This window comes from Impatiens glandulifera, chromosome 1 (genome assembly GCF_907164915.1).
Source record: "Impatiens glandulifera chromosome 1, dImpGla2.1, whole genome shotgun sequence".
In the NCBI taxonomy this organism is placed as follows: Eukaryota; Viridiplantae; Streptophyta; class Magnoliopsida; order Ericales; family Balsaminaceae; genus Impatiens; species Impatiens glandulifera.
This window is the reverse complement of record NC_061862.1, coordinates 155,761,677-155,775,338: the sequence shown is the minus strand read 5'-3', so window position 1 is coordinate 155,775,338 and position 13,662 is coordinate 155,761,677. Positions and strand designations below refer to the sequence as shown.

At 34.6% G+C, this 13,662-nt stretch overlaps 1 protein-coding gene across 3 annotated transcripts in view; it reads left to right on the top strand.

The window, feature by feature from the left end:
- LOC124920305 (delta(12) acyl-lipid conjugase (11E,13E-forming)-like) overlaps positions 1 to 13,662 on the top strand; it is a 39,119-nt gene that overhangs the window by 2,923 nt on the left and 22,534 nt on the right. Inside the window, exons 2-3 of one of the 3 annotated variants that reach the window (XM_047460769.1) lie at positions 7,135 to 7,285; positions 7,397 to 8,761. In XM_047460769.1, the coding sequence (XP_047316725.1) occupies positions 7,407 to 8,567 (1,161 nt within the window). In that variant the 5' untranslated portion in view covers positions 7,135 to 7,285; positions 7,397 to 7,406 and the 3' untranslated portion in view covers positions 8,568 to 8,761. Of the gene's footprint in view, positions 1 to 6,497; positions 7,286 to 7,396; positions 8,762 to 13,662 lie in introns of those variants that run through there. The other 2 variants (XM_047460770.1, XM_047460771.1) reach the window with 2 other exon arrangements.

Below are 13,662 nucleotides of genomic sequence, written 5' to 3'. Positions count from 1 at the left end.
CAAGAGTTATTTAAATTTATTACCTAAATATTTACCCTATAAATATGTGATTATTAAGGGTTTACATTGGTTAGACATGATTTTAGAGAGATAATGTGTGAGGCAAAAACTTTGTATTCTTTTTTCTTCATAGTGAAATCTGATGGTGGCTGAAGTGAACGTAGCTCAATTTGAGTGAACCACTATAAATCTGTGGCTGAAGTGGACGTAGCTCAATTTAAGTGAACCACTATAAATCTGTATTTTCTTGTATTCTTTTTTCTTGCGTTTTTACAGATTGTTTCAAACTAGTCGGATTTGGGAGATACAAATTCTAACAACTAGTATCAGAGCAGCTAAGCTAGATCTGAGCATTGAAAACGATGGCAAGTGAGAGCAGTTTAGGACATGAGATTGGAAGATTCGATGAGACAGATTATGCCTTCTAGAGAATGCAGATTGAAGATTATCTCTATGAAAAAAAGCTTAATGTTTCTTTGAGTGAGAAACCTGAAAAGATGGATGAAGATGAATGGAAAATCCTTGATAGACAGGTTTTGGGAGTTGTTCGATTGACGCTAGCCAAGACGGTTGCTCACAATGTAGGAAAGGAGAAGACCACCATGGGTCTGATGAAAGCTCTTTCTGATATGTATGAGAAACCATTTGCTAACAACAAGGTACACTTAATGAAAAAACTATTTTACTTAAAAATGAATTTAATACAATTGTGAATCAAATGCTATTTGTTGAGATTGATTTTTGGGACGAAGTTAGTGCCCTAATTTTGTTGGCATCACTACAAAATAGTTGGGAACCTATGAGGGCAACAATTAGTAATTCAGTTGGAAATGTTAAATTGAAATTTGTTGAAGTTAGATATCGTATTCTTACTGAAGAGATTCGTAAAATTGATTCTGGTGAAACATTCAAAGATTCTGTTTTGAAAGTGGAAAATAGGGGCAGAGGTAATGATAGAAATTTTAACCGAGGTAAGAACAGATCTATATCGAGAAGTAGGAGGAGTAAGTCCAAATCTAGGCGGACATTTGAGTGCGAGAATTGTGGTAAACATGGTCATTTGAAGAGGAACTGCAAAGTACCGAAGAAAAACGGTGATGATAAAAATGATTCAGCCAACGTTGTTACAAAAACTGTAATTGATGTGTTACTTCTGTTTGTTAATAGCCCGATAGATTCATGGGTTTTGGACTCGGGAGCATCTTTCCACACCACTACCCTCAAAGAATTAATGGAGAATTATGTGACTGAAAACTGTGGGAAAGTTTATCTTGCAGATGGTGAGCCACTGGATATTGTTGGCATGGGGGACATCAAATTAAAGATGGCAAATGGTTCTGTTTGGAATATTAATAAGGTGAGACACATTCCAGGTTTAATGCGCAATCTGATTTCTGTTACACAACTTGATGAAGAAGGTCACAATTTCAGTTGTAAAATGGTGCGTGGAAGGTGACTAAAAGAGCAATAGTTGTTGCTCTATGTCACAAAATTGAAACATTATACACGACTTCAACTTGTAGAGAAACAGTTGCTGCTGTAGTTGATGACTCGAAGAAAAGTGAGTTGTGGCATTGCAGGTTGGGCCATATAAGTGAAAATGGATGAAAATTTTTTTGAAGAATGGACATATTCCAGAATTGAAGTCTGTTGAACATCAGTTATGTGAAAACTGCATTCTTGGAAAATAGAAACGGGTGAGTTTTTTAAAAATTGGGAAGGGGCTCAAAAAGAAAGGCTAGAGTTGGCATACACTGATGTGTGGGGACCTGCACCTGTTTTTTTCTATTGACGGATCACAATACTACGTGACGTTTATACATGATTCGACAAGAAATGTATGGGTATATTTTATGAAGCACAAGTCTGAAATATTTGCTATTTTCAAGAAATGGAAGACTTGGGTTGAAAATGAAACAAATCAGAAAGTTAAGTGATTGAGATCCGACAACGAAAGTGAATATATCAATTCAGATTTCAAAGAGTATTGTGCTGTGAATGAGACCAGTATGGTGAAAACTGTTCCCTAAACGCCTCAAGAGAATGGAGTAGCTGAACGGATGAATCATACATTGAACGAACGTGCTAGGAGCATGAGATTACATGCAGGACTGCCTAAAACCTTCTGGGCATAAGCTATCAATACTGCTGCCTATTTGATAAATAGGGGACCCTCTGTTCCTCTTGAATTCAGAATTCCTGAAGAAGTCTGGAACAATAAAAAGATAAACATTTCTTATTTGAAAATGTTTGATTGTTTATCATATGTTCATATTAATGAATGTGATAGGAGCAAGCTTAATCCAAAGTCTAATAAATATGTTTTAATTGGTTATGGTGATATCGGGTTTAGTTATCGTTTCTGGAATAATCAAAATCAGAAGATCATTCATAGCAGAAATGTTATCTTTAATGAACATGTTCTCTACAAAGATTGTGTTGGAAAGACATCAGATGGTGATTCAAAGTTGGAAGAGACTGATACAAATTTGAGAGAATTTTCAGCTAAATATATACCGGCTATCAAAGAAGAACAATGTGGTGTTGAAGATGAAATAATTGAGAACGTGACTTTAGAGGTAAATCAGCAAACACCGGTTATACAGTTGAGAAAATCGTCAAGGAATCACAAACCATTTGAGAGGTGGTCTCTATCTCTGAATTATATCTTGTTGATAGATAGAGGTGAACCTGAATGCTATGAGGAAACAATACAATCTGATGAATCAGTTAAGTGGGAGTCTGCGATGAAAGATGAGATGGACTCTTTTATGTTGAATCATACTTGGGAGCTCACTGAGCTACCAAAGGGAAAGAAAACACTTCACAACAAATGGATCTTCAGGATTAAAGAAAAACATGATAAAACTATGAGGTACAATACAAGGTTAGTTGTGAAAGAAGGTATTGACTACAATGAGATCTTCTCTCCAGTAGTTAAATTAATGACAATCAAAACTATTTTGAGTTTGGTTGTGAAAGAAGACCTTCATCTTCAACAAATGGATGTCAAAACCGTTTTTCTTCATGGTGATTTAGATGAAAAGATACGAAGGTGAAGTTTAGGCGGTCAGTTGAGGTGACTCGAGAGACGCCCAGATATGTTCACTCAGACTTGTAGGTGGCGGTAGAGATGGCAATGGGTACCCGTATGCCTGATACCCGTGGGTACCCGATAGTCGGGTTCGGGTATTTTAAATCGGGTTCGGGGTCGGGGTCGGGCATGGGGAGAGGGAGAAGGTACCCGGTCGGGTACGGGGTCGGGGATGGGGAGTGTGCTAAACCCAAACCCGATACCCGATACCCGGTTATATTAATATTATTGATTTTTTATTATTAAAGTTTAATGTGTGACTTTTCAAAAATACTTCATCATTGCAAATGTATCATAAATATGCATCATTTAATTTGATCTTATCCACACTTCACTCCAACCATAGTCATAAATACACTACATTCCAACTTTAATTATTTTATATTCCCAAAACAATATTTCTCTACATAACTTCAATTTTTATTTTAATAACAAAATATTACTCTCTCTCATAATTCTTCATATTCAATCTCTAATTTTTTTTTAATGTTCATTCTACTTTTTTTTTTCATTCTAGTTTATCTTCTTCAAGATTTACAAAAATTATGAGGTATGTAAGTAATGGTTTTATTTTTATTTTTAATATTTTGATATAACTAATGTTAAAATTATTTATTAAAGTTGTGTTTCTTTTTTTTCAAACTTTATAATTTTATAAGTAATTTAATCGGGTAATGGGGTACCCGTCGGGGATCGGGTACCCGACGAATCGGGGATGGGTATATAAGTAGAGATACCCGTCGGGTTCGGGGTCGGGGTCGGGTAGTGAAATGAAAATCGGGTTCGGGAATGGGTACTCCACTATCCGTCGGGTAGGGTACCCGTTGCCATCCCTAGGTGGTGAGGACAGCAACTCCAGCTTTCATATTTTTGAATTAATCATCTTTTTGAATTATTTTAATATTTTTTAATTTTCTCAAATTATGTTATTTTATTATATATATTATTTGTACTATATATTGACCATTTAAAAAAAAAAAAAAACAACCGGTCGTATGTTGTAACTTGGTAGTCGTACCCGGTTCGAACAGTCCAACCGTGTCTCCGGCTTGTTTAAGAGGTTCATAGAATCATTATTCTCTTCGAGTTCGAACAGGAGAAGTTAGTTAGTCAGTCCTCTTGGAAAGCATGGACTACGATGATGAACCAGACAAGAAGAAAATCCTGTATCTTCATCATACCTTCGATCCTTCTGTTAGTTTCTCTATTCCTTAAAAGATCGATCGTCCCTGTCTTCTCATAACGTGTATGGATTCTTATCATTGGAATTATCCGAACTAGGTTGAGTTTGATTAATCGTGTATAATCTTAGTTTCGATTCAGCCTCATTTTTTTTTTTTAAATTTCGTGGAGAAACTGCTGTTTGCTTTCTAATAACATTTTATTTGATTTGTTGGTTCAGCACTTAACCTAGAACCAACAGCTGATTAACCTAGATGATACATAACTCAAGTATTAACCTAGCTGATACATTTTATTGGATTTGTTGCTTTCTAATAACATTTTATTGAATCCACTTTCTTTTTTTCTCTCTTTTGTAATGTCAATTGCAACATTTATATAAAACACTCAAGGAAGTGAAGAAACTTTATGTTGAATGGCAGGATGATGCTGAAGTTGCTACAGTACCAGAACCAAAGAAGCCCAAAAGCATGAACTGCATAATCTTGAAAGTAAATTTAAGAAGCAAAATTCTTATGATAACAGTTTGATTGCATTAGAAATCAAAATATTGAATGAGGTAAGGTAACATTTTAGCTCTATTCTTATGTCATTCTATTTTGACTCAGACAGGAGTGCATACATTGAGAGTTGAGCTCGGAAGAAGGGGAAGCCGAACCATGAATCAAGTGCCATCCCAATGTTTCAGATGCACTTTCAACCCTCAGCTGCTCTCTTTACTGAAATATGCAATACACACACAAGCCTATGTTTGGTATGAGCATTTAGATCAATGTGATAGTATGATTCTATATACCCAACTATTTTGTGGATAATTCTTTCTAATGTTGGCTAGTTTCCATAATACATGGATTTTAGTGACTATGTTTTACTTTTAGAAATTAGAACTTGCGGATGAAGAAGAGCCTTTGATGCAATAGTATATGTTCAGAACATACAATTCTTTGGAACACAATAGGGTGTTCTTGTCAAAAAGAACAAATGTCACCAATGTTGATTTGTTTTTACTCTGAATTAAAAGTATCATAACATCATTCACTGAACTTGCCTTGTTTATTATTATTATTATTTTCTTTAGATTTGAACCTTGCTTCTACATTAATTGAGTTGGAAGCTGACATGCTCATTAACAGGCACACAATTGAAGATTTGTACACATTTTTGTCAAAGATGGATAGCAAGGTTTGAATCTTGTTTTACTTTTTTCATACACCTATTATTTGTTTATATATATATTTGTTGTTTGTTTGTCAACAATGCATTGTCATCATAGTTGAAGCTATTATAAACAAGATTTGCAATTCTAAACATGCCATTTATTCAATAAGAATGTGTATGCACATAAAAAGTTTTTCTTTTTCTTCTTCTAATTTTGCATATCATGTGTGAACGGTCTAAAGAACCAACTCCAAGGTGTGTTGCCGTTCAAGGATTATCTTTTGTTCTGAGTCTATCTGATTTATTTGTCCATTGTTTTTTTATTAGTGGTAAATTTCAGAGAAAAAGATAATGTATTAAAAACAATATATTATTTATCTGCAAAAAATTGAAATCTGAATACAAGATAATTTTTTATTTTATTATTTATATAGAATAACAAAGTATCTAGGGCGGTAAATGAGTCAAGCTGTTCGTGAGTCGCTCGCGAACCGTTCGGTCAAAACTAGACTTGAGTTTGACTTTGACCAAGTTCAATTCGAGCTCGAGCCGATTCGTTTAATATTTGAGTCGAACTCGAACTCATATAATACTTTTTCGATGACTTGTCGAGCTTTTTCGAGCATGATAATAAATAATATTTATTTATTTTAATATTAAAATTTAAAATAAATATTTTTTCTTTACACATATTTGAAAATTTAATTTAATTCAAGTTTTTCATAGGTAAATAGTCGAGTCGAGCTCGAACTCAAATTTATAAACTCGTTCGTGCTCGAGTTCGAGTCAAGCTAATAAATACTAATCGAGACGAGCTCAGACTGACTTGAGCTCAGCTTGACTCATTTGCAGCCCTAAAAGTAAGTATTATTATTTTTTTTTAGAACACTGAGTTCCGCTTTTCTTTTGGAATGCGACTAATCCTCGCGGATTAAACACATAACCCGCAAACACACTTAATCATTTAATCAGGCACATAACTTGTCGCCTGACGGGTTTGAACCCAAAATTTCAGGGAGACTAGGAATATCCACCTCTTGTTACCCTAAACTAGAAGAGGGGATAACAAAGTAACTATTTTATCTAAATTAATAAACTACTATCATTATAGCTCATTCTTAATTAAGTAACTCGTTATTCTACTAATTGAGGGTCTATTCTGATATATCTAAATGAGGTTGTTTAAGTTGAAGATCGTGTTAGTGTTAGTTTATTATAGATAATAAACTCTAATTTCTTTTTCACTTATTGACAGATTGGGGGCTAATTTGAGGTTTAATATTATTGTCGGAGAAAACTAAGTGGGGGAACAAAATGATCGAACTCTTCTGCCTCTTCCTTTTTCCAAGCTGAAAGAAGAATCAAATAACACTTGTCTCTCTTTCCTGGATCGGTCCAGCTTGCTTATTTTGTATTATAGTACATGCATAGCCCATTGTTTGAAAACTAAGCGGTTTAAGAAAACACAAAAATCAAAAATCAGAACCCCACTAGAGTGGCTCGGTGGGAAATGAAAGAGTCGATCTAAGAGACGAAAAGATCATGGGTTCAATTCCCACGGGTTCAATTCTCACGGGAAGTGAAAGCGGTGGGCCATGAATGTGGGGTGTTAGGCTAGTTCTCTATAATTTTGAAAAAAAAAATCAAAAAACAAAACAAAATCAAGTGTATTATTTATATTGAGATAATGTTGTGGGTAGATTACTTGTCAAAATAGTAGAGACATGTGTCCATGTAACAGGGCTTTAAGCTTTGCATGGAGAAGAGTGGGGTCCAAATGAGGTGTTATATAGAAAGGAGGTCTTCCTTGTGTAAACCTCACCTGAGTCTCTTTGAACCGAGATACATTCGGTAAGAATTTAATGTTGTTTCAAACTATGCACATTAATTGTCATTCTTTATTCCATTTGCTTTGATTTAGATCATTAAAGGGTAATTGTTTGTTTGTTTGTTTGTTTGTAGTGTAAAATAGATGGGAGAAGTTGGACCTGGTATGACGAATCGAACAAGAACCAAGTCTGAGGAGAAGTTGCAATCATCTAATGCAAGAGTTCCTCATGAAAAACCTCCATTTACACTAAGTGATCTCAAGAAAGCCATCCCACCCCATTGCTTTCAACGATCTCTGGTTCGATCTTTCACTCACGTTTTTCAAGATGTCGCCATTTTATCCTTTTTATACTACGTAGCTGCCACCTACATCCCACTCCTCCCACGAAACCTTAGGTTCATTGCATGGCCACTTTATTGGGCTTGTCAAGGCTGCGTTCAAACCGGTATATTGGTACTCGGTCATGAATGCGGTCACCATGCCTTTAGCGATTACCAATGGGTAGACGATACCGTCGGTTTCTTCCTCCATTCCTCCCAATTGATCCCCTTCTTCTCGTGGAAATATAGTCACCGCCGCCATCACTCAAACACGGGGTCACTCGAGCACGACGAGGTCTTCCCGACAAAACCCAAATCCGAACTCCCGTGGTTCGCGAAAGCCTTGGGAAACCCCGTGGGCCGACTAGTTACGCTAGTCGGATCGCTATTAGTCGGGTGGCCGTTGTACCTATTCTTCAACATGAACGGGCGCATATACGACCGGTTCGCGTCCCATTACGACCCTCGATCCCCTATCTTCAACAACCGCGAGAGGCTTCAAATATACGTTTCCGACGCTGGGTTGATGGTGGCGTACTTTGTCTTGTATAAGATCGCCGCGGTGAAGGGTATCGTTTGGTTGGCGTGTGTTTACGGTGTGCCGTATTTGATTTTGAATGCGTTTATCGTGACGATCACGTTCCTGCAACACACTCACCCGACATTGCCACGTTACGACTTGTCTGAGTGGGACTGGTTGAGGGGAGCCCTGGCCACGGTCGACCGTGATTATGGGATATTGAATAAGGTGTTCCATAATGTAACGGACACTCATTATGTCCATCATTTGTTCTCAACTATGCCGCATTATCATGCGAAGGAAGCCACCGAGGCGGTTAAGCCGATATTGGGGGAGTACTATAAGTTTGATAGCACGTCGTTTTTGAGCGCAATGTGGAGGGAAGCGAGCCAGTGTATTTATGTTCAACCGGACGTGGGTGGCAAGAGCAAAGGAGTTTATTGGTACAATAACGAGTTTTAAATAGGAAGAGATTCTCGATGTTGGTTAATTTGTGTTGTGTTGTGTTATGTTCTTGTATGCGTGCGTTACTTTATGTTTCGGTTGGGTACAATAAAGAGAGCTTTGAAGAAGAATAAATTGTCAATCATTTTGTTAATGTAATATATGGTTGTGTTGTTATATGTGAACTATATACCTTTGAGTGGTGTTTCTTTATGTCAAGTATAAGAAAAAACTAGGGGAAATTGGTCTTGTTCTCTTCAAACAACTTGGTCTTGATTTGTAGAATATGATGAAGGGTTTGTCGGTGTTTGGGACAAAACCTTAAAGATAAAGAACCTTGAATTTTGAACTCATTTAATGATGTCCCTACATAGTGGAATTGATGATGTAAAGGGCACTGAAAACATCACAATTAGTGACAAAAAAAACAAAAACAAATGGTGGAGATGTAATGTCTCGACACGTGCATCTTGTACGCTAAATTATACAATCTGAGGATCTTCATTAGAAAATTATGATTCCATTACAAACTTCATTTTAGAAGGTCTAATTGGAAAATGTCAATATTTTATTACAGGCTTATAAAATTGACTTTCAAAGTAATAGAGACTCTTACGACCGACCGACGAGAGTCGTGATATCTAGTCGAATAAGCATATATCAATAGATGCATGTGCGGCGTTGCACAATGCACACATTGATGTTATCTCAAGACAAAGGGAGATATGCCCAAAATCGTGAAACCACCCACGCCGTCAAACAAATATTGGGTTATGTACCATTTCTTTTATTTTTCGTGTTACTAAGTCTTCTACCTATGCACTATCCTAGTTCTAAAGGAATCGTTCATTCTATTCTTAAAGCATGCTTCTACGTTATATCAAAGATGGATAGCAAAGTTTGAATACTGTTTTGCTTTTCTCATACACTTATTACTGATAGGAGATCTTCAGCTCCCAAATGACCCATGCTCCCCTCCCCTCCCCTGTTCACTCTCACATAAGGAAGGGGCAAAACATACATTTTACACAATAATAATAATTAATTACACTTCTGTCCCTCCCTGTGAGGGAGAACAGGGCAATTTAATTAAATGACCCTCAAAAGAAAAGAGGGGTCATTTCAAAACTAACTCCCATAAAAGACATTTGCAAAAATATTTATTTTTATAAATTCTGACCATTTTACCTTTCTCAAATTTTACCTTTTTTTTCCCACGCAAAATGCTTTTTGCGCCTTTGCGTCCCCACGCAAAATACTTTTTGCGTCCCCACACAAAACGCTTTTTGCGCCCAACGCAATTTGCCCACCCTGCGCAAAATACAGTTTGCCCACCTCCTGCACAAAACTTGTTATTCGCATGAACTAGAGTTTTTTCATTTGTTTGTATAAACGAGCTGAAATATGATGAACAAATCCTGCTTTTGACTTAGCCATATGTTTAACTCTATGGACTAAAAGGAGTGTCCTTTAACAAGAATCAGTCATTTCCTTTGAGAAATAGTCCATTCTTGTAGTATGATCCTAGAGGAGATTGTCCCGAGTTTCTCATCAAACATTTTTAAGTACCTCTAGTATCGACTTAAGATTTTATTTACACGCTTGTTTTTTATTTTCATGTCAATGAAAATGCACCTAGTATTGACTTAGGATTTTATTCGCATGCTCATTTTATTTAATTTTCATGTAATGAAAATGCCCCTAGTGCTGACTTATGGTTGGATTTGTTTCAAGATTTTTATGCAAATAAAAATGACCTTAGTGTTGATTTAGAGTTGGATTTGCTTGATGATCTTTATGCAAATAAAAATGTCCCTAATGTTGACTTATGGTTGAATTTGTTTGTTTTTTTTCCGTATTTTTATGCAAATGAAAATGCCCATAGTATTGACTTAAGTTGTATTTGTTTAATAATTTTTTATGCAAATAAAAATTTCCCTTAGTGTTGACTTCGGGTTTGATTTGTTTAGAAATCGTGAGTTAGAAATTCAATTAAAACCCCTCTAACAATTTTCCAATTTCATCACTTTGTCGGATCAAAATATTTTCGAGGCTCGATTGTATGAATGTACTTCGATAGTCTTGAAGGATTCAAGACTTTGTTTTTTTTGTTTGGCTCTATTATTACATTTTTATTTTTTCGAAAATTATAAAACTTTAAAACCTTTGGACTTTGAGAGAAATAATTATACTCGGGGAATATCTAATAGAAACAGTACATTCTCGTTCTCGCTGTGACGACAATTATATCGATGATATGATGAGTTCAAGTGGTGATTTCAACGTCTCAACCAATTACGGTGTATCTAATAGAATCGGTACACTCAATTCTTTCCTTGGAGGCACTCATCATTTAGCTAAGTAAACAAAGAATGATGATTTCAATATCTCATCCACTAAAGAATATTTATCATTTTTAGCAACCATGGGTGTGTATCTAACAAAATCGGTACACATACATTTTTGTTTTCGCATTCAAGGTTAGGTCTAGGTGAACGATAAGTGGTGATTTCAATGTTTCAACAACTATTGGAGATTTTCTCTCTTCCTTTTTTCATAGTTTTCGAGCTTTTTTTAATCGTTCTAGTTTTGGCACAAAATAATCCTAGAAGCGAACAACCCTCTTAGATGCGTGGTTTTCAATCTAGCCTAGATGATTATTGATCATTGTTTCCTCGGATTTTAAACCCTCCTTAGCAATCACAAGATACGAGAACAAGAACAATCTAATATCTTTTGACATTTTCCCTCTCAAAGAATTCGGATCCTATTGACTATCGTGAGTGTAAAAAGATTTTCTCTTGCCCTTACTTTTCATAACATTCTTGTTTTCGTATGTTTGAAAGAGGATCACAATGTTATCATTTCTCACGATTAGGAAAAAAAATTATGATATGATTTGGAATGACCTATTAATAGGCTACATATGTATCCCCTTTGGAAGTGAATCAAGTCGAACATAGTTCATAAGATTTTGAAAAAAATGCAAAAAAATGTTGTTGTCTTTTTTATATATGTATATTGTAATGAAAACCTAAGAAAATCAACCATTTCAAAGTTCCTTCTTCATGACCATTTTGAGTTTCCAATAATGTTATTACTCGAGTATGACAAACTTCTCTTGTTTTGAAAAAAAAGTTCATAATATTTTCTTACACATTTTTTTTGTTTGGATATAGTTGAAATCTTATGATTAAGATCTTGATCAATGATTAAAAATTAGACATTTAAATTGAAAATTCATGAATTTGACATGTCATATTCAAAATTGTTATTGTTAGTTGCTCATACTCGAGTTGTTTTGGAATGTCATTGTCTATCATATAGAGCATTGTTAGAGCTACCGTCAAGACTATAATAAGTGTCTCATCAATATGGATTGCATTACCTCTTGGTTTATGACTGAGTTAATATTTTTTGCACGCTTGTTTGTCCACAATGCATTGTTCCAATGTTGTATGGTTAACTTTTGCACGCTTGTTTGTCCATTTCATTTGATTTATTTCTCCTTATCATTTATTTGATTTCTCTCTGCTAATTAATTAATTTATTATTTTTTCTCTCATCATCATATATATTTAAAATTATATATATTCTTTTCATAAAACAATTTTTTATTATATTTTCTCATCATATAAATATATATATTTTAGTATTTTTTTAATTATTAATCATATAAATTATATATCATACACAAAATTATAAATATAAATTAACAATATTAAGTGGTTTAGTGGTTACAGTGTTTATGGTATATAATAAAGACCATGGTTCAAAACCCATTACTCGCAACTTTACTATTAAAAAATAATGATGGTTTGCCAAAGTGAGGAGATGCTTGGATGCTAAATGAAATTGGTAACTTAAACCGAAGGTCACAAAATTAGGGGTGCATAAATATGTGGATGAGATGGTTGATAAATCGAGTTGTTTATTGTAAAATATATGATGATATTGGTAGTGTGACGAAGTGAAAGTGTAAAGTCGTGAGTTGTGAATGGGATGGATAAATATGAAATGAGTTGTATGGTTAGCCGAAGTGAGATAAGAAGGTTGAGTTGATATTGAGAGGTCAATTGAGGAATGGTGGAGTAAAATAATGGTAAAAAAGAGATTGGTAATGTTTGAAAATTTTGATTTAAACAAAGTGAAAGTGTAAGGTCACAAGATTAAAAGTCTATTTTGAAAGAATATGTGAGAAAATGAGTTATTTGACCGAAGTTAAAGTTAAGGTTAGAGGTCTGTAACCCCCGAAAAATTCTTGTCCCGAAAAAACTCGAGGTTCAAGAAATTTCAACATTGGTTTGCGTGTCAGAAATATTTTTAAAATAAAATATTATTTTAAAGATTAGAACAAATCCCGAAAGATTGAAATTAATAACAACTAAGTTTTGATTAAATTTGAAATAATCAAATAACAATTTTATTAAAGAATATTTTATTTAAATTAATTAAAAATAATTATTTTAAAAGATTTTTTATTTGATAAAGAGTCGCCAATTGATATTTAGTTTAAAATCCATTAAAAGGCATACGTATACAAACATATTTTTAATTAGAGATTCGTTTTGGTTCGTAGTTTGGTGATACTCGGGAAAGAGCTTTCACATTTCATCCTTCGTACCCATTTTAAAAACGGTTTCTACTTAAGAAAACCTTGGCTTTTGAAAATTTGTAGTATAACGTTTTATTTTAACCAATTATTCTTCCGGTTCTGGACATGCAAATATTTTTTTTTGTGTATTTAAAATTTAACGGCAATATTTAAATGCTGATACATGTTACTGACGATGGTGACTAAGGAGGAATATACCTGAAGAAGATCAGTTTTTAAAGACATTAGGGTTTAAAAATAAATCACAAACAAGTCCTTATCAAAATATTTATTTGTGGAAATATTCCCAAAAATATTTTGAAATCATTTTTATTTTTTTTTGGATTTTTTAAAAATGGTTTAGAATCCAAGAATTACAGAAATAATTTTGGAATTTGAAAAGTGCAACCAAAAAGACCCTAGGACCGATGTCCTTAGTCATATGTGCAATTTTTATCGGTCGGGGCCTAAGGCCCTGATCCTAGGTTGGTCGGTCGGGGTGCCGAAGTCCCTCGGTCG